General features: G+C 39.4%; 1 protein-coding gene across 1 annotated transcript in view; it reads right to left on the bottom strand.

Moving 5' to 3' along the window:
- Positions 1–8,792: 8,792 nt before the first annotated feature.
- The window catches only part of klf7a (Kruppel-like factor 7a), a 75,423-nt gene continuing 56,551 nt past the window's right edge, over positions 8,793–27,664 (bottom strand). Inside the window, exons 3-4 of the mRNA XM_041782179.1 lie at positions 18,681–18,804; positions 8,793–8,866 (exon numbers count right to left, since the gene is read on the bottom strand). Of these exons, the coding sequence (XP_041638113.1) occupies positions 8,815–8,866; positions 18,681–18,804 (176 nt within the window). The 3' untranslated portion in view covers positions 8,793–8,814. The remainder of the gene's footprint in view (positions 8,867–18,680; positions 18,805–27,664) is intronic.

Raw genomic sequence — 27,664 nt, 5'->3', positions numbered from 1 at the left:
GCTTTACTAGCATTAGCAATTAGCATTAAAGTTCCAGCTGCTAAACTGGTGGCTAATTGGGACTGCAGCATCCCAAACCATCAACCAGAAAAACAGCACCAGGCCACATGACCTCATTTTTTTTTTTAAATGTGTGAGTTGACCTTTTTGAATATGTGACGAAATGTTCCTTTAACAGCTGAAACACATTAGGACCATTTAGCTCTGCTGTGAACTCACATTCGGCCTCATTTCCATCACACGGAGCGAAAATGACGATGGAAAAGCGCTGTTGGGACGTGCGACCTTTAATGAAAAATGACTCCATCGTCTCTAATTTCATAAAGCGTCTACTGGATTGACGTAGTAGGTGTAGTTAGGTAGATAATATGGCGCCTGTCTGTAATTACAGATAAAAGAACATTAAGTTCGACAGATACATGTAAGCTTCTTGATGAGGGTGCCCGTTTCAATTAGGGAGCATTAAATGAAACAAAAAACCTTATGGGAGTTTCTCACCGCTAGACCCAAGGAGAATTAATACACTGCGTAGGGCCATTTACCAGGGAGTAATTACTCCCTAATTAGCCATTAGTTATTCGATTACCCTTTTATCAGCTAGTCATGGTCAAAAGGCAGGAATAGCGGATAAGTCATCACCTTGGTTGGTAACAGATGTAATTAACATGCCGTGGCTCCCTCAGAGGGAGGCTACGAGAGAGTGCACTCAGCCAAAGTGAAGGTATTCTGGCCCATTTCCTGAGTTTGATCAAATGGATAAATCAGAGGCTTTTTTAAACCTCATCCAGCAGAGGTTTGCTGCAAATAGCAGAAAAAAGGAGGGTGTAAATTAATTTTTATGCTCACTTTAACCCAACGGGAATGCAAATGTAGCTCAAAAATGCAGCAAAGCTTAACCAGCCCATGTTTTAAAAGAGTCTGGTCAGTGAGAGTAAAAGCAAAAGGGTATTCAAATGTGCTCTGGGTGCTTATTGTTACCTAACTGAATGGGTCTGTGATTGAGATGCGATAAGAAATCAGGAAATATTCAAGAAGATGAGTGATTAGGTGCATATTGTTGAAACCTCCATTAACAGACGAGCCAAGAACCATGAATACTCCATGCCAAACTGCTTCTACCATTTATTACACATAATTACATTCTTAAATAAAAACGATTCACCGAACAGTTCCTTGCATAGAGATATTACAATACCAATTTAAAAAAGGAATTATGAAACAAACCAGTAACAAAAATAAATCTTTCTCATTTTTATCCATAATAAAGAACATTATCGTACCCATACATCATAATATACAAATGATAAATTTGAAACACTTTGTACAGCGAAAGAAAAGGAGAAAGACAACGGAGGAAAAAAGGTGGAAAAGGGAGGGGAAGAGGGAGTCGGACAGTTGAAAGGGATCATATCTGAGAAAATGGAGGTGGTGGAGGGGCGGAGGAAGGGAAGGAGGGTGGCGGTGAGGGCTTTTTTTTTTGCGACGGTGAGGGAATGCTGGTAGAAAAAGGGGGGTGCGTTTGATTTGAAATTCAGACCTGGTGGAAACAGAGGTGGTGTCACACATAGTAATGCGTGTCTCTCTACTCCCCCCCACCCCCCCACTCCCTACCACCCACCACCACCCTCTCTATGCTGAGAGCGAGAGCCGCAGTCTGGATCTCTGACTCGCACAAGATGGCATGAAAAACGGTGAAAAACACACAAGGAGAGCGGAGTGAGAGTGCGTGTGTGGATTTGGGAGTACCTTCAAGTGTCTGTGTGGACTGAGGATGTGCTTGTGCATGAATTTGTGCATGTTGGGTGAACGAGTCTGTCAGTACGTTTACACACAGCTTGAAATAGTCATTATTGTCTTAGTTTTAATACATATGGACTTTTAAAATGCATTTAAACACATAAGACCAGCTGAGATTTTACTAGATTGAAAAAGTTGGACTAGTGCACCTAGTAAATTTGATTGCAGAACAGTTTACACTTGAAAAATATGCATGAACTTAACCCAAACTGGACTTTGTGTTCTGCACCAAGCTTTGACTCTGAAGTCCAACACATCTATGGAAGGCATCACAAAAGTCACATTTGTCCTCTACCTTTACATATTACCATAAACTAAAAGGACTGATAAGAGCACCCTATCTTGGGGATCAATTTACACTTGCATCTATATGCCTGAATGAGTACCAAACTAGACTTTGTGTTCCGTGCGTGTCCAAATGTCTGCACCAACTCTGACCAACTCTGAATCTCTACCCATCTTGGTAGTTTGCCCAGTGACACTTGCTTTGCCACTTTCTGTGTAGCATTAAGCCCAAATTCAACACATTTTCAATGGCGTACGAATCTGAAGAGAGTCCTGTAAACTGACGTAATTCAGGAGGAAAAACATATAAAAGCACCCAGGACATGACTTTTATTTAACTAGCATTTTAGGTTTTGTTGCTTGAAAAGATCTGAATTTTAAACATCAGAAATGCAAATTACAAGAACTTAAAATGATAAATTTGTGTCGAAATCTACTAAATATTGCGCAAATACAAGATTACAACACACTGAACGCATTTGGGAGATGACCCTTATTTAACCAACATTTTAAATTCAGTTTCTCGTAAATTGTTGAAATTTTTTTGTCAAGTGTGACTTTAAAAAACTTGACATTTACAAGGTTATAAAGTTAAAAGTTACAACTTTTGAAACTGAGAATTTTCTGGGGTTTTGGGGTATTTATGACATTTTCAACACACAAATTTTAAGTTTGGTTTCTTGTTAATTTATGACTTAAGAAACTCAACTTGTTTATTTATCTATTTATTTATCTATTTAATATGCCTATGCGCACAGTGGAATTGTTGTTTTTTCACCTGATTTTGCAGTTCCTGTTCCTGTCCCCCTATTCCCACCGTGGGCCAGTGCACATTGTCAGAGTAAACCATGTTGCGCAAGCAATGTTACAGAATATGTTGAATTTGTAGGTTATATGTGTATCGAAATGTCTTTTCAGACGCTCTCTGTCAAAACTGGACAAATAACCCCTAAATGTTGTCTTGTTAGCAAGGATGACTGGAAGACCATTCCAGTAGTAACTTAACCTTGCAAAGCAGATGAATACGCCTGTTTCCGTGTTTCTCACTGGCAAAGCCATCTTGCAAAGCTCCCGTCTGAACCGTCCAATCAGCGATGAAGGGCAGTTCGGACTTTCGGGCACAGCAGAGTCGTGATGTAAGCAAGCAGCAACAATAGGCCAGTATAGTTATGGCGGAAGACATTAGCGTGGATGCTGCTAAAGCGCCGGTTTTATCAGAACTTGACGACATTTCTTCGTTAAAAGAACAAAGAACTGCATTGAGTTGTTTTCTTATCAAAAACGACAAGTCGTGCACTGACATGTCTACAGTCACCACGGTTCACGTTACGCAGTTCACTATGGAGTTTAGTCCTCAGTAGGGGCGCAGCTTGATAGCGGCTACGAGGTTTTTTTCAAAGGCTTTGCTCCTTCCCAAATGCTGTCTATGAGTGGTTTACCAGATGGATGTGTGAAACAAGTCCATCTGGCGTGCCAGGTTAGTAGTAACTAGCTATAAGGGGCAAAATCACCACCTAGCATAGTGGTGTTGGACATACCCCTGTCATTTCAAGGTGCTTATATACTGGCACAAGGTCAGTGGTCTAGGTAAATGGCTGACTTCAGTGCATGTAAACATACTGTGTGTGTTTGGGTAGTGTTTGCATGTCTTTTTGTATCTGAAATGATGTAGCACGTATGCAGGAATGTGTACATTTGTGCTAAAAACAGCTACTATACAGACTTTGTGATCAGTGTTCCATCACTTGGGGGTCATCGTGAGAAGTGTAGTGTACAAGCAGACGGAAAAAACATCAGATATGCAAGTGATTTTTCCAAAAAATTCAGAGTGCAAATACAAACAGACGAAGAACACACAGGCACAGCAGAATTGACAATCATTCATTAAGATGACACAGAACTGAACCGCATCCTCAGAGACTACATGAAACAACCTTTCCAGAAAACACATTCACATTTGATATCCCAGTTTTTGAGCTCCCGGCAAGAGAAGAAGAGTGTGTTTATGTCAAGTCCGTGTTTTAAACTGCCTGTCATTTGATTATTCATATGTTTGAATGAGAAACAACAACACGTTGGGTGTTTTCAGTCCTCGGCTGTTTGTGATCGGTATAGAACAAATAAACTGCACATTCCCACACATTCACAAGCATTCAGTTGAACAGGAGAGTGTCCTGTTTAAATACTGACACACACGAGTAGAGCTGCCATTGATGATACAAATTTAACCCATGGGTTAAACTGCTGTCCTTCATTTTATCTTCCCACTTGAAGAGTTGGACTCAGCAGGAAAACCAAAGCCTGCTTTTGACATTCTTATCTGAACTGGATATAGGATAGATGGATAAGACCAAATCTGAAATGTTCGCCACTATATTTGCCACTATTAATGCCAGTAGTATGCCTTTCAGTGATGCCAAAAACAAAAATGACTGGTTGCACTGATAGCACTGATAACATTGGTACCACCAATAGTGTATTCCGTTTTAACTTGCATCTGTGAAGGCCTATACCAAGAAATCCTGCTTCTGCCATTCTCTTCTGCACTGGGTATTTTAAATGACATCAGATTTGAATTTGCATCTACCTGGATAACTTGACAGTAGTAGGACTTTCGGCAATTTCAACAAGTGAAAACAATGCTAACCAGTGGTATGACTTATGCCAACAAGCAAGACTGGGGGGTAGCTTTGGTCAAGTTGTAGCAGTACCCTGGATCATCTCAGAATTCCTGGTTTGACTTCATAAAACTAGCACTCGCAACTTATCCATTGGTTGCTGTTGTCATCAAGACTTCGCAAGCCTTTCCCTGGATGCTTCATAAGGAACCCTTTATGCTAAAATCAGGAAAACCTAATGAATGCCAATGTCATTCTCATCTAAAATGGATAGTTTAAATAGAGTCAAATCTGAAATGCTTGCCGTTGTATTATCCATTATGATCGCCAGTGGTATGACTGCTCGCAATGAAAGTATTAATACCAAATATTGTTTTCTAGATGCAACCTGGATGATCCATTGGAATTCACAGTTTATATTAAATCTAACAGGTGTTTATACTTGTATTTGCTAGTTGCACTATTGGTCCTGTCACCCCTTGATCTGGCCTATCCCTAGACATCCAGTGGATAGTGGGCCATTGCTTGTTTGCTAGTAGCACAACTTTCAGTAATGCTAACAATGAAGAATGACAGATAGCAATTATGTTTCCTCGTAGCATGACTTTCAGGAATGCTAACAATTAAAATAGACTGGTAGCATCAATTTTGTTGGTGCAGCCTGGATAAGCCCAGACTGTTTGCAAGAGGCCTATCCCAGTCCACATCCAGTGGATAGTGGGCCATTGCAAAGCTGCAAGTGAAGCTGAATAGTAGCGTGACTTTCAGTAATGTTAACGATTAAAAAAGACTGGTAGCATCAGTTTTGCTGCTGCAACCTGGGTATGCCCTGACAGTTTGGAGGGGCCTATCCCAGTCCACACCCAGAAGATGAATAAACCAAATCTGCAAACATGCAAATATGTTAGCCAGTCATTTGCCCTTAGAAATGCCTACAAAAAAGAATAACTGGTAGCACAGATACATAATTCTGACACCATTAAAAGTGTTCTAGCTGCCATTTATATCATCCTTCTAAATGTCTAGTTTATCCAACAACAAAAGCAACAAAATATTTGTTTCTGCTGGTTGCTATTGCAGCTCAGGTTTTGATAGAAAGGCCTGTTCTTGGATGTCCAATAACTCAGTTATACTTGAACTTTACAAAACTAAATCTGAAATGTTCTCTAGTAGGATTACTATCAGCAACAACAAGCAGAGCCAGGCACTGTAGCATTGATAGCTGCAACCTGGATGGTTTGTTTTAATTTCATGGCAAAGTAGCTGTTGAACTTTGATTCCATTGGTTGCTATTGTGGTGGTTGGAAGTTAAAGTGTGCTCCTGATGGTAGATATAAAAGGAACCCTTGCTTGTTTGCTAGCTGAGTCAGAAAGAGTTCAATATTTATGTGGAGGTGATAGGCTTCTACTACTTTCAGAGCCCAGAACTACCAACGCATCATGGTTGCACTATGGAGTGCTGCCAAATTGTCGCAATATCTGAATGTTCTTTCAAATGTTTTGCAACCAAGCATGAGGAAGATGTTTGAATAAATAACTAAATTAGAAAAATCACCGTGTCCATGAAGGCTTTGCCTACAGAATTCCACATTTCTATGGACAAAACTGGCTCTTAAAAACGTATTGTAGTCCTGGTATTGCAAGAGAGAGGCCTATCCCTTGATATTTACTATAAAGGGACCCTTGCTTGTTGCAAGTTGATTCAGAAAGAGTTTGATATTTATGCAGGGGGTGATACAGCCTCTGCTTCCAGAGCTGCAGACAGATCATGACTAGATATGATTGAGCTGGGCTGCATTCATACCCAAAATTGAAATGCGCCTCTGGTATACAGAGTGAAATCAATTTTGTGCCTCCCTTGCCAAAAAGCAGGCTGCTATGTGCCTCACTTTGCCTCAAAGTATTAAAAAGTCTTGTTAAATAAAGAATAAACACCTCGACAATGGTTGTTCCCAAATGTCTTTGCAGGAATCCTGACAATCTATTTTGTCCAAGGTGCCTTTTTTTTTTTTATTTAGAATTGTGTGCGTGTGTTGAGTCATCCAAAAGCCTTTTTCTGATGGTGGATTTAAGATATGAAATTTAGGGTTATACACCAACATCTACTTTATGTTTCTTTGTTCTATAGGACAAGAGTCGAATCATTAAGGACAAGGTTAATTCCCGTTTTCTAGGAGTCTTTCAATGTGTATCGTGTGTGAGTTTCACTCCACTGCTGTTTCATGAGCTGATAGAGCAGTTATCCCTGCTGACTGAGCAGATCTGTTCTTCCCTGTACCCATTCCAGCCACCCACTGGAAATCTGCACTCATGACCTCGAGCTGGTCCAGAACGACCGGAAAAATGTCAAAAGCCACCAGCCGTGACTTGCTAGTTATTCCAAGTCCAACCATTCATTTCTAATGTGAAAAGAGACCACTGAATGAACACAAATGGTGTCTGGTATGATCTTATCAACCTCCTCTCAAGTGTTTTCATTGGCCTGGCAACATGTACAGACTAACAACAGATACATTCACATTGATTTGCTCTCAGAAGAGAACATCCAATTGATTGAATTTGTCTCATGTGTCTTCCTTCAAGTCCTTCCATGTCCAGCAGGGCAGAAATCTGCATTCAGACATACGTGATGGTCAGGAAGTCAGCAGGAATGTTCTTGGATGTGCATAGGGCCCGATTAGGAGAGGTGTTGAATGCTGCTTTTCTCTGTGATTAAGTCTGAGAGCTGCAAAACTGGAAGAGATCTGCGTGGTTGGTGTGAACAGGGCGAAGCCCTTCCCAACCCAGTGGCTAAATTGGTGCCAATCACTCTCAAAGGCCAAAGAGATCATTTCAGGCATCCACAGTAGACACTTGTGTTTCTTTTTTTGGCTGCATCTATTCCCAATGTGTTCTTCAAAATGGTCCTCTCAGTGGCTGTTTTGAACAAATAGGAGAATCTTTTCTTAGAAACGATATAGCCTTTATCATACATAGTGATCTTATTAGCGTTCGGTGTGCTATCGCAGTCAGCTAGCTGCTTCAACTTGTGCATGTGGCCGTTCACACTTATATGGCATGTGAAAGCCAACGTTTGGTGAGTCCCAAATTGTCTCCCAGTTCAAGACAATGGGGCATTTTTACAAAAAGTTCACAAAGAGTCAATTGTGCAACAGTTCCTGACGACGAATCCTATGAGAAGAGATCCTGGAGAGGAGGGATTGATCTTCAGAGTCATCTAGCATCTCTTGAGACAGTTACAGATGGCATTCTGGGAGATGAACAGTCTTTCCCAGAGTAGATTAGTTAGCCTCATCCAGTGGTAACTCCTCAATGGATGATGTTCATAAAGCAACCCAGTCCTTTGGATGACCCCAATCAGTCTTCACAGTACATCAGTGCAACACTCCCATTTTCAGTTCTTGGGGAAATCCAATCTAACACTACGTTCAAACAAGTGCTCCAATGCAATCGAACCAAGAGGACTTATAAATGGATCCAGTTGATGGATTTGACAGAGGTGAGATGAAAATTTTTCAAATTATTAGCCATCCAGTGTTAGATAATAAACCCTTTGACAAAGTGGGAAGGCCATCCCAAGTTGGGTGAGGGGAAAGCCATCTTTCTTGTTTGGTGGATGAAGCTCTTGCACTACTGTTGGGGCCAATGTGTGTTCTAAGAAGGGCTTATCTTGTATACATAAAGAGCTGTAATGCTGAAGGTGCACTAAAATTGCTATCCAGTTGGGCGTTTGCGAGCTTGCTGGTACTTTGATCGTTCCACCAAGAAAGAGCTGCCACCTACAGGGACGTGGTCCAGACATCTTCTCTGAGACGCATACAAAGGCTGGGATGGAGCATCTGTATCGTGCATGCGTCAACGAGTCACATGTCACTGTGGAATCATAGACCAACTGGTTGAGAACAGATCGGCAGATCCATTTTTCTGTCTATAGTCAGCATTCTTTCTCGCCGGTCCGGAGCGGCCAAATCTGTTGTTTTTCCGAGTCCATCCCCCAGTCTCTTCCCTTCAGATCCATGCTGTTATCTTTCCACAGATGATGCTCCCTCTCCTTCCACTCCGCCTCCATCCCCTTCCCCTCTCTTCCACTCCCGCTGACCTCTCTCAAATCCCCTCAGATGTGCCTCTTCATGTGTAGCGCCAAGTGATCCGACCGCGAGAAACACCTGCAACCAAAGACAGAGAGGGAGAAAACAGAGAGCAGCTTGTTAGCTTGTAACCAATGCAGGGGGAAAGGAGAAGTTTGTTTTGTCGATTGGGCTAAATGTTGCTGTTAGCTAGTGAGTGCTGAGCCACTAATGCACACGCAATTAGTATATGTGTAACTAATTCATAATCAGCATTTTCAGCAGCACTCCTAATGACTTCAGCTGCGCCATGAATAACTAGAGAGCCCGCAGATGGATCTGTTGAAACAGTGAGGAGGGTAGGAGGGGGGGCGGAATAAAAAAGCAGCACACTGAAACATGTGCTGGAAAACGATAGCTAAATTAGATGAATCGAAGCCTCTCATCTGAAATCAGGCTTGCAGGATTGCCGGGGCATAGCTGCAGAGCGAAAAATGAAATTACCCTGGAAGTACACTGGCCTATTTTTTTTTAGCGAGGGTGTTAAAAAAGGGTTGATTATTTCAACTTGATTGCCAAAAATTGACATAATGTATGATTTCAGCTGGTGTTATTACACACATGCTTACATAAAGATGCAGACCTACTTTTTCTTCTGGATCAACAGTGTTTCAACTGCATGCTTACTGAACTAATACTACAGCTCTGTTCCCCAGAGGAGGGCTTTCTTTTAGGTAATTGGAAGCTGCGTGTTCTGGTGATTAGCGTATAAGGAAATATTTGTGGAGTATACATGGTTTGTAGTTTACCAAAGCGGATCAGTTTGATACTGTTTGGCAGGAATAAAAAACACTACAAATTGCAACCATTTTTGAACGCTCCATCAGATTTTTTTGATGCCTTGCTATATTGGAAACGATGCTTAGTTCAACTCAGAAAATATCAAAGTGTCAATAAAGCCTTGTTGATTCGCCAAGTTGAGAGAAACAGCAGGCCTAAAGGCTTGTTGTAGAGAAACATGCCTCTCAAGAACAGTTTTGTACTTTTTCACAAGTAGCCTTAAAATACTTTTCAACAAGTTATTGGCATCATATTTCAAATTGAATAAATTTCCATTCTTTGAGTCAAGAGGATGTTTAAATATAAACCCCAGGCTTCAATTCAAGTCCACCAGTGGCTGCCAAGTTGGTACAATTTCTAAATGTGCCTTCAAATTTTTTGATGCCAGGCCTTGGATATGTTGGAACTGGTAGTAGTTCATTTGAAGAAGTGCTGTGTCAATTAAGTGTGGCTGATTTGCCAAAATTAAAAGACACAACAGGCCAATAACGCTGGTTGAGATGAAATACATTTCTCAAGAGCAGTTCTGCACATGCAACTGAAAGCAGCTGCTCTAAATCATTAGTTTTTCAAATTCAAATGTTTGCGGATGTGGTGACAGGATTCACAGTGGCACACAGGTTTGCACTATTGCCTCACAGCAGAAGGTTCCTGGTACAAAACCCCATTAGGCAAGGACTGTGTTGAGTTTGCAAGTTCTTCCCTCTTCACTCTAAATTGCCCGTAGGTGAGAGTGTGACTGGTAGTTGTCTCTAAATGCTGTAAGAACCCTGTGATTGGTTTGCGACAAGTCCAGGGCCACCAGAACTTGGCTTCCAAGTTCTGCAGTTGCTGTCTAGTTGCTACAATTTCTGAATGTGCCTTCAGATCTTTAGATGCCAGGCTTCAGATATGTTGGAACGGGTAGTAGTTTATTTGAAAAAGTGCAGGAAGTATCGCTGTGTCAGTTAAGTGTGGCTGATTTGGGGAACAGGATTCACAATTGCACATGGGTTTGCACCATTGCCTCACAGCAAGAAGGTTCCTGGTACAAAAACCCAAGTAGACAAGGTCTGGAGTTTGCATGTTCTTCCCTTACTTTGGTTCCACCAAGAGACCAAAGACTCTAAATTGCCCGTAAGTATGAGTGTGACTGGTAGTAGTCTGTAAAGGTTGGCTGCATTTTTCAGGACCAGAGGTTGCCGCTTGGGGCCACCAGCACTTGGCGTCCAAGTTCTGCAGTTGCTGTCTAGTTGCTACAATTTTTAAATATTCCTTCAAATTTTTTCATGCCAGGCTTCCGATATGTTGGAAATGGTAGTAGTTCATTTGAAAATGTGCAGGATGTTAAAAGACAAAATGGGCTGAAAAGGCTGGTTGTGATGCTCTCAAGAGCAGTTTTGCGCCACATCATTAGTTTTTCAAATTCACAATTGCACATGGCAAGAAGGTTTCTGGTTCAAAACCCCTGTAGACAAAGTCTGGAGTTTTTGTTGGGGCAGCTGTGGCTCAGTAGGTAAAGTCAGTCGAGTCAGGGTTGTGGGTTCGATTCCTAGATGGTGTCCTTAGGCAAGACAATGAACCCCAATTTGCTCCCACTGCTTCGTCAATGTGAATGGATATGGTAGCGTACGAATGGGTTTTGCTAAAATTGACTCAAGAGCAAGTTCTGCCATCGGTAAATGAATGTGTGAGTGAACGGGTAGGTGTGACCCGTAGTGTAGAAGCAGTTTGACTCGTCTGATGACTAGAAAATTTAGCATGTTGTCTCAACCCTGTGATTGACTGGCGACTAGTCCAGGGCCACCAGAACTTGGCATCCAAATTGCGACAATTTCTAGATGTTCCTTCAATTTCTTCTAATGCTGATGAAATACAGCTCTCGGGAGCAGTTTTGCACTTGTTCCCTAATCACGGAATCAGTCTGCTCTTGTTATCATTAAAGGGTGTTTAAATGTGAACTCAGACTCTTTTTCAGCTCTGCAACTGTTGATTTTTTTCTTGTCACCAGCTTCAAATTGGCTCTTTCCACTGAGACAGAGGCAACTGTCTTAGACGTCAACATGAATCAGTGTTCGGCCAAGACGGGGAGTTGGACTGTGATGAGCCACCAGTCATCTGTCTTACTGTCACACCTGCCTGTGTATAGCTCCGTGTGCATCCGTCTAACAAACACATGTGATATAAAACGAGCGGCTCAGGAGACGAGCTCAGGAGTTTATGTGTGTGTGTGTGTCGCTGTTAGAGTGTGTATTTGTGTGCGAGACAGATGGTAAAGTATGAGTCACGACTCGGGGGCACGACACCAGCTGGCACACCGTGAGTCTGTCTCCCCCTCCACCCTCAATCTTCCACCCCGTCTTCTCCATCTCCCTTGCCCCCCCCGTCTTCCTTCATCTCAGCAGGGTGTGTGTTTTTGTGTGTGTGCGATGGGCTGGAGGGGTCGGGCCCCTTGTGACACATAACAGAGGTGGGCCCGAATTAGGGATGTGCCTGCAGGGGGAGGAGGGAGGGGGGGTTGTATTTTCGGGAAAAGGGGGGTTGGGGGTATACTGTATTTACTGTCTGTCCAGCTGAGACCTGATTAAGTTGACACTGTCTTACCCTCTGCTCCATCACACATTAAGGCAGAGTACCCCAGGTGAAGGGGGATTTCTTTTTGTCCTCTCATAATGAATGCATACATCATTTAAGAGGTCAGATGTTCAAAACTTACTGTACTGTAACCTTCTCTTGAACTGTCAATCAGGCTGCTCTAGTCTTAAAAACAGACATATGCATAGATTTTTAGAGTTCTCAACATTTAGATTAGTATAGTAAAACATAAAGACTTGTTTTGATGTGTATGATGCTGCAAATTTGGCTTTGTTTTGATAAAAAGTAATCACACAATTTGGAACAATACAAATAAAGATAAAAATAATCAATTTACACAATCAGTATGTTAACATCAACAAAACTGTGTTAATCAAAATAATTCAAAAAATTAAAAAGACAAAATCAGTTCCTTTTAGTTGACAGACATGTTTGTACGTACATCAAAAACGTAAAGCTGAAAAATATATATGGAAAAAAAATAATGCTAGGAATGCACCATATTATCAGCATATGTGTATTAATAGATAATAGGTGACAAAGTAATTAATTTATATTGGCAGATTAAAAAATTCTATCATTATTCACAACCTATATTTTGGCTTTAAAAACTGCATTTATCAGCTGTAAAAATTGGACAAAGAAAAAATAATATTGTTGAGTTCTAAGGGACCGACTGATATTCATCAGCTGAATTTTTTTTCTTTATTCATAATTATTCCTTAATCGTTAAAGTATGCTATAAGGACTGAAACTTCTTCATTTGCTCAACTTTAATTTGTGTGTTTTAAGGACTGAAGTTTTAGATCTGAACTACATTTAAATATCAGTATTGATAACAGCAGTGGCTAAAAGGATTTTTTAACTATCGGTATTTTGGATCCCAAAAAAAATTCCAAATTGAAACATTAATGCCGTAAATTCAAAAGTTGGGTGTAGATATGTGGTAATTGGGTTGGTTATGGGGGATGTATATGACAGGAGATGCACTATGTCAGATTTAATAAATTCATTATAACAATTGTGAAAAAATTTAATACAAGGGAAATACAAAACTAGGAAAAAAGCCTTCTCATGTGACTATCTTTAGTGGAGAGAAAAACAGTTATTATATATATGTATATTCGCGCAGTCAAAAGATTTTTAATCAGGATTGAACTCATAATTTCTGTAGTTAATTGGGATTAATTGCACTCTTTAATTTAATTTTGAATGTCCACAATTTGCATTTAAAGCATTTTTTTATTGCTTTGGATTTTTCTGCAGTCTTAAACTATGGGGAAATGATTGGCTGTTTTGGCACAGACCTACTTTTAGAGGAAGATAGAAGATTTAAACATACAGTTATCCACATTAAAAGGAACTGCTATGGATTGAAAATGAAATCGAAATCATTAAATCGATGACTTTGACTCGTCCTATATATATATATATATATATATATATATATATATATATATATATATATATATACAGTGCTTAACAAATTTATTAGACCACCTGTCCTATTTGTCTCAGAGACCATCCAGCATCATGAAGTGATTTAATGCAGACTCTTTCATTTTCAGTGAATTCTCCATATTTTACCATTTTGAACAGGAATGAGGAATTTCAAACTGAATTCACCCAAATTTGAGCCGACTCACTGGGCTTCTCTGAGAAGTCAGAAATTAATCAAGCATAACATTCAACCACTAAAACTCATTTTTCTCTTCAGGAATGCAAGTAAATAACTATAATTTGAGATATTAATCAAGAAATGATAATGTGGTTTACTATTTTTTTAGTTTTTTGTAAATCAGTAAATTTGAAAACTCATGGATAACAATGATAATTATATTTTAGCATTAAAAATATCATTTGGGTTAAAGAGCTTCTACATATTGTTGTATTAACCACTGCAGAAACATAAAAAATGATTTTGGTAATTACCAATGCTGTTAATTTAGGGCAGCTGTGGCATAAGCCTTACTTTGGTTAGGGTTAGGGTGGTCTAATAAATTTGTTAAGCACTGTATATATTATTTCAATGATTTACACCTTTGTCTGTGCTTTGGATTCAATAAATATATCAAAGAATAAACACAATGTAATACATAAAATAGACATTTAAACCAAACTCTTTTGTACTATATACTCCAAAAATGTACATAATTTTCTCCATTAATGTTGAGAACTAGCAACATGATGCGAAAAATACTGGAATTGTATATATGTAGAAGTAAGTTTATACATATCAAATTAATTAATTAATTAATTAATTAATTAAAATTCTAACTTTTAAATGTTGCAAAAAAACAAACAAAAAAAACCTGTATATAGATATGGCAAAATGCAAATATGATCAAATTAAATTGATAAACAGGAGTTAGTAGTTTGGCTTGTGTGTCACAAGAAATAGACCTCAAGTTCTGAAGAAATCAAAAAAAGAAAATCCTTGAGTTTTGTCTTGAGTATAAGGAAAATCAATACAACAAAACTACTCTTAATATTTAAACAAAATATCATTAAACTCAGGAATGGCAAAACTATCTAAAAATAACTTTATGTACAAAATGATTTAACGTTACATGAAACCTTTTAAACGTGGCTTTTGAAATAAAGAGGGTCAAAAAAACGTTTTAAAAACTGACAAATACTCATTGGTTATGTTCACACTGCAGGCCTTAATTCTTAATTCTGATTTTTTCTCAGATCTGATTTTTTTGTTTGCTTGTTAACTCTGCAGTTGAATTCCAAAAGATCTAGACCACATATAAAAGTGGCCTGAAACTGATTTAAAAGGTCAGATTGAATGTGACCTGTGCAGTTCACACTGTAAGGAAAAAAATGATATAAGTCACATGCAAACAAAAAAAAATCAGATTCAGGTTACTTTTAACTGCAGTATGAACGTAGCCCAAGTGTGTTTTTTGGTGCCAATAAATACAAAAAAGTGAAGATTTGGAAAAAATAACCACTAATAAACCAGCACAAATTTGTAATTTTTGTTTCTTTGTGATATTAAAGAAAAACAAAATACAATCGAACCTGTGTAACTACAAATAAAGCTGTGTCTATAAAAACACAACTATAAAAGTCAAGGCATAAGTGTGTTTGTCCATAAGATGGATTTTAACCACAACTATCCTTATTCAGTAGATTATATCAGTATCAGTAGATTTTTAATGTATATTCCCTTTTCAGAAGTATAGATTTTTCAGTTTAATACCTTCAAAATAAAGCTCTTTCATCCCAAAATTTCACCTGGGGCCCTTTGCCTTAAATACAATAGAAGCTCCAGCAGACAATATTGCCTCGAGATCCCTGAGGTGTCAGCGAGGGGCCACATCACAGACAGAGGGTGTAATTAAAACAGGAGTAAAGATTTTTGTGTCTGAGTTGAGCTCGATCTTTTCCGCAGCGAGTAATGACCGCTGCGTGTTTGATGATTTTGTCATCGGGGCCACGTTTAGGGAGCACAGCAAATTAACATTTTTGCTGTGGTTCATAATTAAACAGGAGGCGGTGCGCCTAATTAAGAAGCAGAGTGGTGGGCAAATGACATCAGATCCAGTCATCAGAGTGACACCTATGAGGAAGATTAAACGGGAATTTTCTCATTTAATAAAGGGTAAACTCGAAGGGGCAACAATCAATATCTGAAAAGCTTTCACAAACAACAAAGTGGGCTAGCCCAAAACCATACCCCTACCTTGTGATCTATTAAATTTGTAAGAATGGGATGTGTGGCAGATTGCTTTGTGGGTGCTTTTTCTTCCCTGAAGGACACTCAAATCACAGGGATTAGAGCAGGAATCTTTAGGTTTACGGTAAAGTCTCCAATCACTCAGCCAAGCGGAGGTTTGATTTACAGTAACAGAGACCAATTTGTGGGGTCACATTGATTGGAGATACTCTAAACATTATTTTGCACTGTTCTGGGTCCAACTCCTCAAAAAAAAAGTGGTTCCACATGACTGAGGTGATTTTACCTTTCATGTTGACTTGTTGAAGGTGCCTTCCATGTATAACACATTACAAAACCTATAGAATAAACAAGCTCAGCAATGCATGTGGTGTAATAATTCCAGAGATATACTTGCCCTTCAGCTTAATAAAGCCAGTTATGTCACTGGTGTTCTGATAAACGAGTGCACCAGATTGTTCTGGCTGTATATAACTTGGTGTGCTAGATGTAAACTAAAAACATGGTGCCACTAGAGGAGATTGTTTTTATGTTAACTCTGAAATCAGAACTTTTGTTTTGGAGACTCTAATGACCAATAGTAACATCAAATCGGCTCAGACTGATGTGTTACTGAAATTTATAATATTTCTGTCTCATCGGATATTCTGAGGATTGTTAAGTTACCTCAGTGCCCCAGGTCAAGCTGTAAGGTCAGGAGTGGGGGACTCTAGGAGTCTCTCCTCTCTTCTTGGGCTGATAGTCTAAACTCAGTTTGGGTAGGATGAGAGGCTGTTTTTTCCTACATGTAAAGTTGCATGACTTTTATAGAGATACTCTGGCTCCAAAATGACTTACAACTTGACGTCAATCAAAAGAGACTGTGTAATTACAATCTGAGTTATGATTAAGGTTAAGGTTAAACAGCTTAACGTAAGCTGCCTGAGTCTCCTGTGTCTTCGTCTCATCTCAGGTTTTTGGAATTTTTCCTTATCAAATTGGCGTTGTTGGCAGGATCTCAATACGACAAAGATAGGTAAGCATGCAGATTTTCAAGAGACTGTGTAATTAAAATTTGAGTTATGACTGAGGTTAAGGTTAAATGTTTTCATATAAGCCATCTGTGTCATCTTCACATTTCAGTTTTTTAGAATTTGTCCTTACCAAATTGGCGTTGTCGGCAGGATGTCAATATAACAAAGATGGGAAAGCATGCAAATTGTCTAAATATTTTTTGTACATTTAAGTAATGATTAAAGTTAAGGTTAAACATCTCAACATAAGTCTGAGTCTCCTATGTCTCCTTCTTATCTGACATTTTTTGGAATTTTTGCTTAACAATACAACAAAGCATGCAATTTTTTTTTTTATCTTTGCCCATACGATGTCTGACTTTGACAAGATCAAAATAATCCACCAAAAGAACATTTTCATCAATAATAGCTAAAAGTAAATAAACTTCTAAACTTGTCTGGTGATAAATTCTAAGTGCAGTTTTGATACTCTGATAAGCTAATACATTTTAAGAATTTTCCACATTGCTAAGAACAAACCATTAGCATTCCATCTCTTTAATTTTCAATTTCACAAGTATTTTAACATGTATCTAGAGCAAAACTTTCAGCCATTGTTGTTTCAGTTAGTTGTCACATCTCCTCCACCTCTACCAGGCATACATATATTGCATCTCTAGCCTATGTCACGTTAATTTTTTTAGGGTATGCACAGCTGATTCGTCAACCATTGTAGTGGAGATGAAGCAGCCATGATGCATGTGCATAGCTAACGAGTACTGTATATCTCAAGCCTACATTTTGCATTGTGTTTATCTACTGTTTATAATCTTTGGGAGCCATGTTTGAATCTGAAATTGAAACTCAATGAATGGCAAACATATAAACCCATTTGGAAGTTGTTGTAAGTCGGTTATATTGTCTGTACGGCACATAGACAACTGTATGACTACCTTTGAATGTAGTGACTTTGTTTTTTTGCTCATTTGCGGACCATAATATGCAACTGTACTTCCTAATAACAGGAATAACAGAAAATATAACCTTTCCAGTTATGCTAAAAATCTGACTGCTATCCAGACAGAGGCATACAGTTCTATGTAAAGCTATTTTACTTAAAACAATACATGGGCTCTTGAACATACATTTCAAAATTCAACATTATCCCATATTTATGGGCTGCTGTTACATTTAAACTCTGGTGCACACATTCTACAGTTGTAATTTTAAAAAACAGGAAGAAAAAATACCAATCTAGGCACTTTGGCTAAGTTGGAAATGTTAATAGAAGTGTCTGGGAAACTACCACCCAGTGCACTTTGGTAAAGTCGAAAGATTTAATCATACTGCCTGAAAAAAAGTTTAAATTAATATTCAATATCAGTGATGTGTGATGGTGCTAATGGCTCCTACAGTCATTTTACACCTCAGTCACAGTGTGAAAACAGCCTCCAAATCAAGGCCATGCAACACCATGTGAGAGGGATGCACTATTAATATGCAGCACGCGCTTTAATGTGGGTATAAAGCGTTGGATTCCCATTGAAACACAGAGCAGGTTTGGTCTTGCATGTGTTGCAGAGGAGCGCACATTAGTAATCCTGCCAGCACACTTTTAAACTGGGTCAGTACCAAACACATTGGGCTGTGTTACCAGCATCTTGTCGCGCTGCTTTACTAAACCAAACTGTGTACAAAACACAATGGGAGAACACGGGCCCTGCTGTGCTCGTGGAAGTACTTCAAATAACCCCTCGGAAAGTGGAGGAAAAACATATAAGGGAGAGGGAGAAGAAGGCTGAGATGTGTTTTGACAGACCTGTCACAGTGGTTGCACTTAAAAGGCTTGGCGCCGGTGTGTTTGCGGTAGTGCCTCGTCAGCTCGTCGCTCCGGGCGAATCGCCACTCGCAGCCCTCCCACGAGCACTTGTACGGCTTCTCACCTGAGGGAGGGAGGAAAAAACACGCATAAGCACCTGTTTTTATCGCTCATCCAGCAATCACACGCTTGTTTGGATGTGGAAAAACCGCTGTGGCACTCATGTGGAACCAGGAATCCAAATATTTTGACTCTTCAAACTGATACAGTTTTCAAATTTGTGCTCTGGCTGAAGACATTTTGTGATAATCTCAGGTAGGGTAGGGAAATGTGGACAAGATATCATATCTTAATATTTTTTAATCACATGGTAAAGTTTTCAGAGTGTTTTTGACAAAAGCATAACAATAAACTTTGGTCTGATTTTAGCAACAATCAATTTTAAAACTTATCTTTGATAACATGGCGACAAAAGCTGAAGTCCTTGAAACCCAATATTGGACAATTTTTCACTTTTTAATAATCAAAGCTTGCAAACAAGGGTCCAAAACAATATCTTGTTTTTTCCATATATTAGGAGTTTCAATTTTTCTACACTACAATGAGCCATGTGTTACAAAAACGATACAAGATAGAAAAAGAGAACTGCACATATTTGTAGGTCCTTGCTAGGTCCACCACTTTCCAAAAGTTGTCAACATACAGTACTTGTCAGTTTTGGTTTTCCTTGATTCGTCACAGTTTCACCATTATTCCAAATGTTACCAATATATTTATTCAATTTAAACAGGGTAACCCTGACTCCTTGATTATTCTGACTACTTTTCCAAATGTTGCAAACTTTTTGCGCAATATAAACAGTGTTTCCTACACTCCTCATTTTCGCCCACTTTTCCTAATGATGCCAACATATTTGTACAATCTGAACATCACTGCTCCCCAGTTCTATCATTTTTCAAATGTTGCCCACATTGTAAAAATCAGCTTTTTAATCACACCTGGCCAGCACCACCTTCTTTTCCAAATGTTGTCAATGTACTTGTTCAATCTAAAAAGGTTTCTCTCACTCCTTGTTGACTCCACCCACTTTTTATAAACATTGCCAACTTATTTGTGCAATCTTATCAGGGTTTCCTTTGCTCCGCTTCAGTTTCACCCATTTATCTAAATGTTGCCAACATTTGTGCAATTCAAACAAGGCTTTCCTCACTCCTTGCCTTGATTGTTCCAACTGCTTTTCCAAATGTTGCAAACATATCACCTCACTTTATTCACAGTTTGTCTCCATCCTTGGTGGTTCTACCCATATTCCCAATGTTTCCAACATATCTGTACAATCTATTCATGGTTTCTCTTTGTTCCTTGCTGGTTCCACCCACTTTTCTTAATGCTACCAATGTATTTGTGCAACTAAAAGGGTTTCCCTTGTTTCTTGCCAATTGCTTCCACTTTGTCCGAATGTCGCTAACATTTTCAAGCATTAAAAAGTTTCCTTTCTTTCTTGCCAGTTCTGACTACGTTGTTGCCAAAATATTTGTGAAATTTAGACAAACCCTTATTTTTTATTTCACACTACACCAGTTTTTCCTATCTTTCCAAATGTTGCCAACATATCAGCTTACTTTAGGGTTTTTTCCTCACTCCTTGGTGGTTCCACCCATATTCCCAATGTTGCCAACATATCCATACAATTTATTCATGGTTTCCCTTGCTCCTTGGTGGTTCCACCGACTTTTCCTAATGCTACCAATGTATTTGTGCTATGAAAAAGGGTGTCCCTTGTTTCTTGCCAGTTGCCACCACTTTTTCCAAATGTTGCCAACATATTTGTCCAATTCAAACATGGATTTGCTCAGTCTTTGCTTGTTCGAACCACTTTTTGAAATAATACCAACATATTAGTGCAATTAAAACATAATTTTCCTCATGCATTGCCAGCTGTGGCTTTTTTTTTAATGTTGCCAACATATTTGTGAAATTTTTGACAGTTTTTTTTTCACTTCAACTGCTCCACTCATGTTTCCAAATGTTGCAAAAATGTATCTTCAATTTCTTAATGGTTTCCCTCCCTACTTGGTGGTTCCACCTATTTTTCTCAAATTTTCCATAGTATTTTTGCAACTAAAACATGGTTTCATTTGTTTCTTGCCAGTCCCCACTACTTTTGAAAATGTTGTCAATGTATTTTTGGAATTAAGGCAGGATTACCTTCATTCCCAAAAAGTTTTAGTTACTTTTTTTAAATGTTACCGCATTTGGTAAAAAAAAGAAATTAACAGGGATTTTTCACTCGTCAGTTCCACCAAATTTTCCAAATGTTCTCATATTTGTGCAAAGACATTGGCAACATTTGGAAAAGTTGGTGGCAATAATGAGGAGTCAGCGAAAGCCACACTTCTTGCCAGTACCATCTATATTTGTGTGATTTAAGGACTTTTACACCCACTTTTTGGACGATTTAAACACAGTTTAAACAGTGCCCTCGATAAAGATTGCCTATCAGTTGTCTAGGATTTCTTTTTTATTTCAGTGGAGTCGGGTTTCAATAATTTTTTTACTTTTACTAAAATATGAGCGTTGTAGGCCTTACATTTTAAACAGGTCACCTTGGGGTCAATAAGCACAGTACTGTTAGTGGTTCTTACTCTAAAAGATATTTTAACTGAGCAGATGGCCTGGCATCTGTTCTCTCTGAATCAATATAAACTATACTGATGTAAACAGTGTTGCTTTCATCTCATTTAAAAATATACTGATATATATACAATGCCCAGGCAATTCCACAGGAGACCTGCTGCTACTTTCTTTTTTAGGGGCTGGAAAGAGAGAAATAAAATGTTTAACACTGATGGTGAAGCTCCCACTGGTCTCCGATCCTGCTGAACACGCAGAAGAGGAGTGAAGAAGAAGTGGAGCGAGGGAAGAAGTGGAAAGGAGGAGGATGAAGGGGGGGGGATTAGAGGCAAGGTGGATGAGAGAAGAGGAGGTGAGATGAGACCAGAAGAAGGGAGAAAGTGGAGTAGGAGAGAAGTGCTGCAGAAGTGGATTAAGGCAGAAGAAGAGGAAGAGGAGGAGGGGTGGTGATAATTAGGCCAGTCACACAGCATAATAGCAAAGAAGCCAGCTGCGTCCAGTTTGAAACACGTCACCTTGCTCAGTCACATCCCATCTGGACCCAAAACAGTCACACTGACACACTGACCAGCTCTGCATGAGCGACTTTGCCACAAAAACGGGCTTAATTTGTTGAATGTGATTATCAAAAAAAGAAGGTGAAATCAATGGATCACCTCCTTTGTGAAGACTGAGGAGAGTATTTGGAGAATCTGGTGCTTTTATCTGTACCAGCTGGTGGCAGATTCACCTATTGTGTGAAGATTTGGTCATGGAGCAGAAGGTGAAAAATCAATAATGCATACAGTATTTTGTGTTCCAATTAAAGGCACATTTCTGTCTTTTTCAACGGCGTTAAATGCCACTTGTGTGACCTGGAAATTTGTGGTTAAGTTTGCACACAAAGGAAAAGAAGAAAACAATAAAAAAATACCTCCCTTGACACATGACACGGAAAGCACTCTCTATTAAATATGCTGGGTGTGCAGCCATGTTACAGCGCACTCCATTAACAGGAATCATGTATGGCTCGACGGTGAGACGCAAAGGTGCGCTAGGTGACAGCCGTGATGAGGTGATAAATGAAGAAGTGGGAATGCAATGACCTCCAGTCGGCAGACGTGGAAGGGCTCAAAAACAACAGTAATGAGTACAAATACAGAACATAATGTTACATGATAACTTTTGATCATTGAACTCTTAGAATCGAGCTATTTCACTACCAGATGGTTACAGTATAATTAAAAATGCAACCATACAGGGATTTGTTTAAGGTAAAACTCACCCCAGGAATTAGCCATATCCCCCTCTACCCATCCATGTATGTACGGTACTACCCTTGTCCCATTACTTGCACTTTTTAAGGCAAAAAGAAATACATTTGGAAACAATGACAACTTGGAAATCTATGAAAGCAATGGTTATGCCCTATTGGTTGAAAATTCCAATCAATAGCCCTATACCTTTCTATTTATGCATCCATGTCCCACTATTTCTTTTTACATGGTTTTGCCCCATTAAAGCAAATTGTTAGCTTTGGCTAAAGGATTCAGGAATTAGCCCTATCCCCTTGTAATCCATGCAAAAGCTCTTTCCCCTTTATCTGTACTTTCTTAGCATATTATTTAAAAAGAAAAACATAGGATACACAAAAAGAGTCAACCATGAAATACGACATGTATATTCCAATTAAAACAGTATTCATGGCAGGAAGGGTTTAAGTTCTCTTGGTTTCAAATTCCAGGAATTAGCTTCATTCCAGATGCAGCCCCCTTTTCACCTCTTTAAATAAATAAAATTACCCTTAATATATCAACTATTTCAGGAAGAAAACTAAAATCTCAAAAATGATTGTGTCTTGGTTTAAAGATCCAGGAATTATTCCTATCCCATCCGAAGCACTTGTACTTTTCAGAATAATATGCACACAAACGGTGTTAAGAAAGACTTTATGGTAATCTTGATGGGTGTAGAATCATGGCAGGTAGGGTTTAGGTTCCAGGAATTTGCTTGGTCCACATCCATCCATCATTCCAAAACCCATTTTTCAGCTTTGGCTCATTCATTTTAGTGTTAAATACATTAAAAAAAAAAACAATCCAAACAAGGTTTAAAAGATTGGCATACATTAGAACTAAATGATACTAAAAGCTCACAAATGTTAGTGTCTTAGAATAAAGACCCAGGAACTATTCCTATCCCATTTTGCCATTTGCTTCATTTTACTAGAGAGGGGGTAGTAGCCAGTTCAGTTGACACAAGCCAAGGTCAAGCCAAGGTCAAGCTCGATGGCATCTCTTTTATCCAGGCCTTTTAACCCCTGGTAATATGCCATGGGGCAGCTTTTAGGGCCCTTGGGACATCTACAGTACAACCGCGGGCTTGTGGCAGCCCTACAACCCAACCAGACGGTACCCTAGGCCAAGCTGACTCACCACATCCTTCCCTTACTCCACCATAAAGTTGAGGAATTCCTTATTTTTCCAACAGATTAATTTTCCATGCTTCTGACAAAGACACCCAGAGCACGGCCAGGTTTGTGTCAATCCTTCCTCGCACCCAGTGGTGCCCTCGGGTGGGTTTACTCGCTATTATATGCCTTACTTCAGCCTCAGTTTTGGCCCATATGCCTTAAAGTTCTGCACAGTACTGCATATGGTAGGTCGGGTTTAGGTTCTCTTGGTTTAAGATTCCACAAATTAGCTTCATCCCGTCAATCCATCTATGTGAACCCCTCATATTTCTCCAAAGACTTGGTAATCTTGATACATACACAGTACTGTGCAGAACTTAAAGGCATATTTTGGCCAAAAATTGAGGCTGAAATATGGCAAGGGTATGGCGAGTAAGCTGTCTGACGGCGCCATCGGGCAGGAAGGAGAATTGGCACAACCTCAGTCATGCTCTGGATATCCTTGCATATTATAAGGGGCATGGGAAAAATAATCAGTTGACAAATGCAACCTCCATACCTTCAGGGTGGAATAAAAGGTGGATTTGGTGACCTAGGGTACCATGGTAGGTAGTAGGGTTGCCACAAACCCCTCGTCCTGTTGTGGATGTCCCAAGTGCCCAATCTCTGGGAATTTTGTTCTACTCTAGCCCTGGATTTGGGGCATACTGGGGGCCTCATGATGAATCCTTAGTGCCCTATATGCCTAAAACTTCTTCACATGACTGTACAAATCAATGGTAGGTAGGGTTTAGGTTTAAAAATCCAGGAATTAGCTTCACCCCCCTTTGATCCATCCAGTGAAACAAATTTTCATCTTTGACTTATTTATGTTAGTTTTAAATGCATTCATCTATTCTAAGAAACCCAAACAAAGTATAAAGATTGGTCTATTTAGGGAAAAATGCAGTTAAAGAGTCATAAATGCTTGTGTTTTCTTTTTAGAAATCCAGGAATTAGCCCTTTCCCATCCTCACCATCAACCCTCTTTTTCCAGCATAACACATACATGTGGCAATGAGAAAGACTTTATTGTACCCTTTGGCATATGTTTATCAAAAGTAAAATATTTGTTGTATAACAGGTTTTTGTCTTTTGGTTTGAATTTCCAGGAATTAGATCTAACCCCTTCCTTCCTGTCAATGCAAGCCCTCATTTTTATAACTCCTGATTTGATTTAGTGTAAACTACAACAATTAAGCCGCTAAAACCCTCAAAAATGATGAAATGATATGGATTTAGTTCATATAAATTATATTTATGCAAGATTAAGCTCTAGGATTTTGGTTTAAAATCCAAAGATAAGCCTAATCCTTAGCAGTTTATCGATGCATGTTGCTGTTGACACCCCTTTAAATGTGTAGTCAAAGTGTAAGATGCACTAAATTTAAATAAAAGAAATGGAGGTATAGAAATGAAGTGCCCTCTTTTCCTTTCCTATACTGTGCTTATTTAAGTACAGAACATAAATGATGGAAAGCTCAATCATATGTATTGAATTTGGGTGAAAGGATCCAGGAATTAGTCAAGCCCCCTTTTACTTTAGTTTTTTAGCTGGGTAATAAATGTATTGCTGCTGAAAATCTATATTAAAGATTGGACTTTATACATTTCGAATTGGATGTTTTTTTGTTTTTGAAGGTTCATTTAAGGTTATCGTGTTTAATGACCCAGGTATTAGCCTTATCCCCTCCTATCTGTCCAAGCATGCCCCCCCTACTTTGAACTGCCTTACTTTCCAGAAACACTAAGAGCAGCAGGTCTGGGCCATCCCAGTCTGGCCAATGAAATTCCCAGGAGGCAAGGATGCCTGAATGTGTTGCCTAGCAACCAGAGCGAGGGGGCGGAGTGAATACTTGTGTGTGTGTGAGTGAGTGGGGGGGGGGGGGGGGGTTGAAACATGAGGAGGCAGTAGTCAGTGCAGCTGGCTGGATCTGGCAACGGCACGCCGCCATGCCACCGGCCAATTACCGAGCACGCCGGTGGAGTACGGAGGCAGTTGCCTAGCGACGGTAACCGTAGAGCTGTGCGGGGCAAGAGTGGGGAGGGGGGGAAGGGGGGGAGGGTAGTGAGTGGTGGTTGTGGTGGTAGTAGTGGTAGTGCAGGAGGAGAGAGAAGGGGGGGGGGGGGGGCAGTAAGAGACCAGAGCCTGAAGCAGTACATAACCACTCAGCTACCGACTCCTCCAACGATACGCTGCCCCCCGTCGCCTAGCAACAGAGGCCCCCCCAACTTCCTCCTCCACTCTCCTCTCCCTGAAGATGCCCCTCATATGAACAGGCAACTAGAGCAGGTGCACGTTTGCCTTCTCAAGCATTCACAAATCAGCCGGATGAGTAATGCAACTTTTAAGAAACAATGTTAGTCTGATTGATTGGCAGTTTAGGATGTCAATCATTATCCTAATCCCCGGGATTAGTGCAAACTCTGCTACATAATCTGATTATGCTCTGTTACTTTTTGGATTAGTTTGCCTGTTAAACATATAATGAAGCTAAGTGGATTATTTCTGCTGATTTAAAAGAATCATATCTGGACAGTGCTGTTGTTGGAAACCATTCTTTTTTCAGTGAAAATCCCCTTTATGAGTAGGGCTGGGAAATATGGACAAAAACATACAATAATACTCACCATTTCCTCCCACATTTTCCAAATGTTGCCAACATATCTGAGCAATTTAAGCATAATGTTTCTCACTTCTCACCAGCTTGTCAGTTTTCCAGATGTTGCCAACATATCTGTGCAACTGAATCAACACTCCTCTCTGGTTCCACCCACTTTTCTAAATGTTGCCATTGTATTTGTGCAATTTAAACAAGCTTCCCCTCACTCTTGGCCAGATTTACCCACTTTTTCATATGTTGCCAAATAATCTGTGCAATTTACAGAGGTTTCCTTAACTCCTTGCCGGCTTCACCCACTTTTCCGAAGGTTGCCAACATAATTGGGCAATTACACGTGGTTCTATTTGCTTTATGCCAGTTGCCATTACTTTTTCACATGCTGCCAATGTAATTTTTTACATTTAAAGTGATTTTTTTGTTTGCATTCTCACCAGTTCTCTTCACTTCTCTGAATGTTTCCAACATATTTTTTCAATCTCAAAAGGGTTTTCTCCAGCTCATCGCCAGTCCAACCCACTTTTCCAAACGTTGCCAACATAATTGCATAATTACACTGGGTCTTCCTTTCTTTCTGCCAGTTTCCCCAACATTTTCATGTTTCTCATGTGTGTTTTTTTTAATTGCAATGACTTTTACCCTCACCAGCCCAATACACATTTCTGAGTGTTGGCAACATTTTGTGCAATTTAAAGAGGATGTCTCTCACTTGACTCTAGTTCCATCACTTTACAAATGTTTCCAACATATTTCTGCAATCTCATTAGGGTTTTCTCTGTTTAGTAGCCAGTTTCACCCAATTTCCCAATTGTTGCCAACGTTATTGTGCAACTACACATGGTCTTCTTTACTCTCTGCCAGTTCCCATTACTTTTTTATGTTGCTGTCCATGTATTTTCTATGTAAAAGAGTTTTTCCTTGATTCCACACCAACGTTATAGACTTTTCTGAATGTTGGCAACACATTTGTGCAATTTAAACAGTATGACCCTTGCTCTACTCCAGTTCTATCACTTACAAATGTCTCCAACATATTTTTTGCAATTACAAAAGGTGTTTCTCCAGCTCAACCCCAGCTCCACAAACTTTTCCAAATGTTGCCAACTTATTTGTGCAATTTAGACAGTGTGACGGAGATCAATGCAAACTTTGTCGATGTAATTATCATTTTCTCGCTTTTTATGTTGTTTTGGAAATATATGGATATTGCCTAACCCTAGTTAGTCAACACCATTCACACATTTTTGGGCAACAGTGATGCTTTTCTCCTCTCAAATAAGCAATCACATATTTCTCCT

The sequence above is a fragment of the Cheilinus undulatus genome, linkage group 24, assembly GCF_018320785.1.
Source record: "Cheilinus undulatus linkage group 24, ASM1832078v1, whole genome shotgun sequence".
NCBI classification, from domain to species: Eukaryota; Metazoa; Chordata; class Actinopteri; order Labriformes; family Labridae; genus Cheilinus; species Cheilinus undulatus.
Note: the sequence above shows the minus strand (reverse complement) of the source record. Positions and strands in the feature narration are given on the sequence as shown.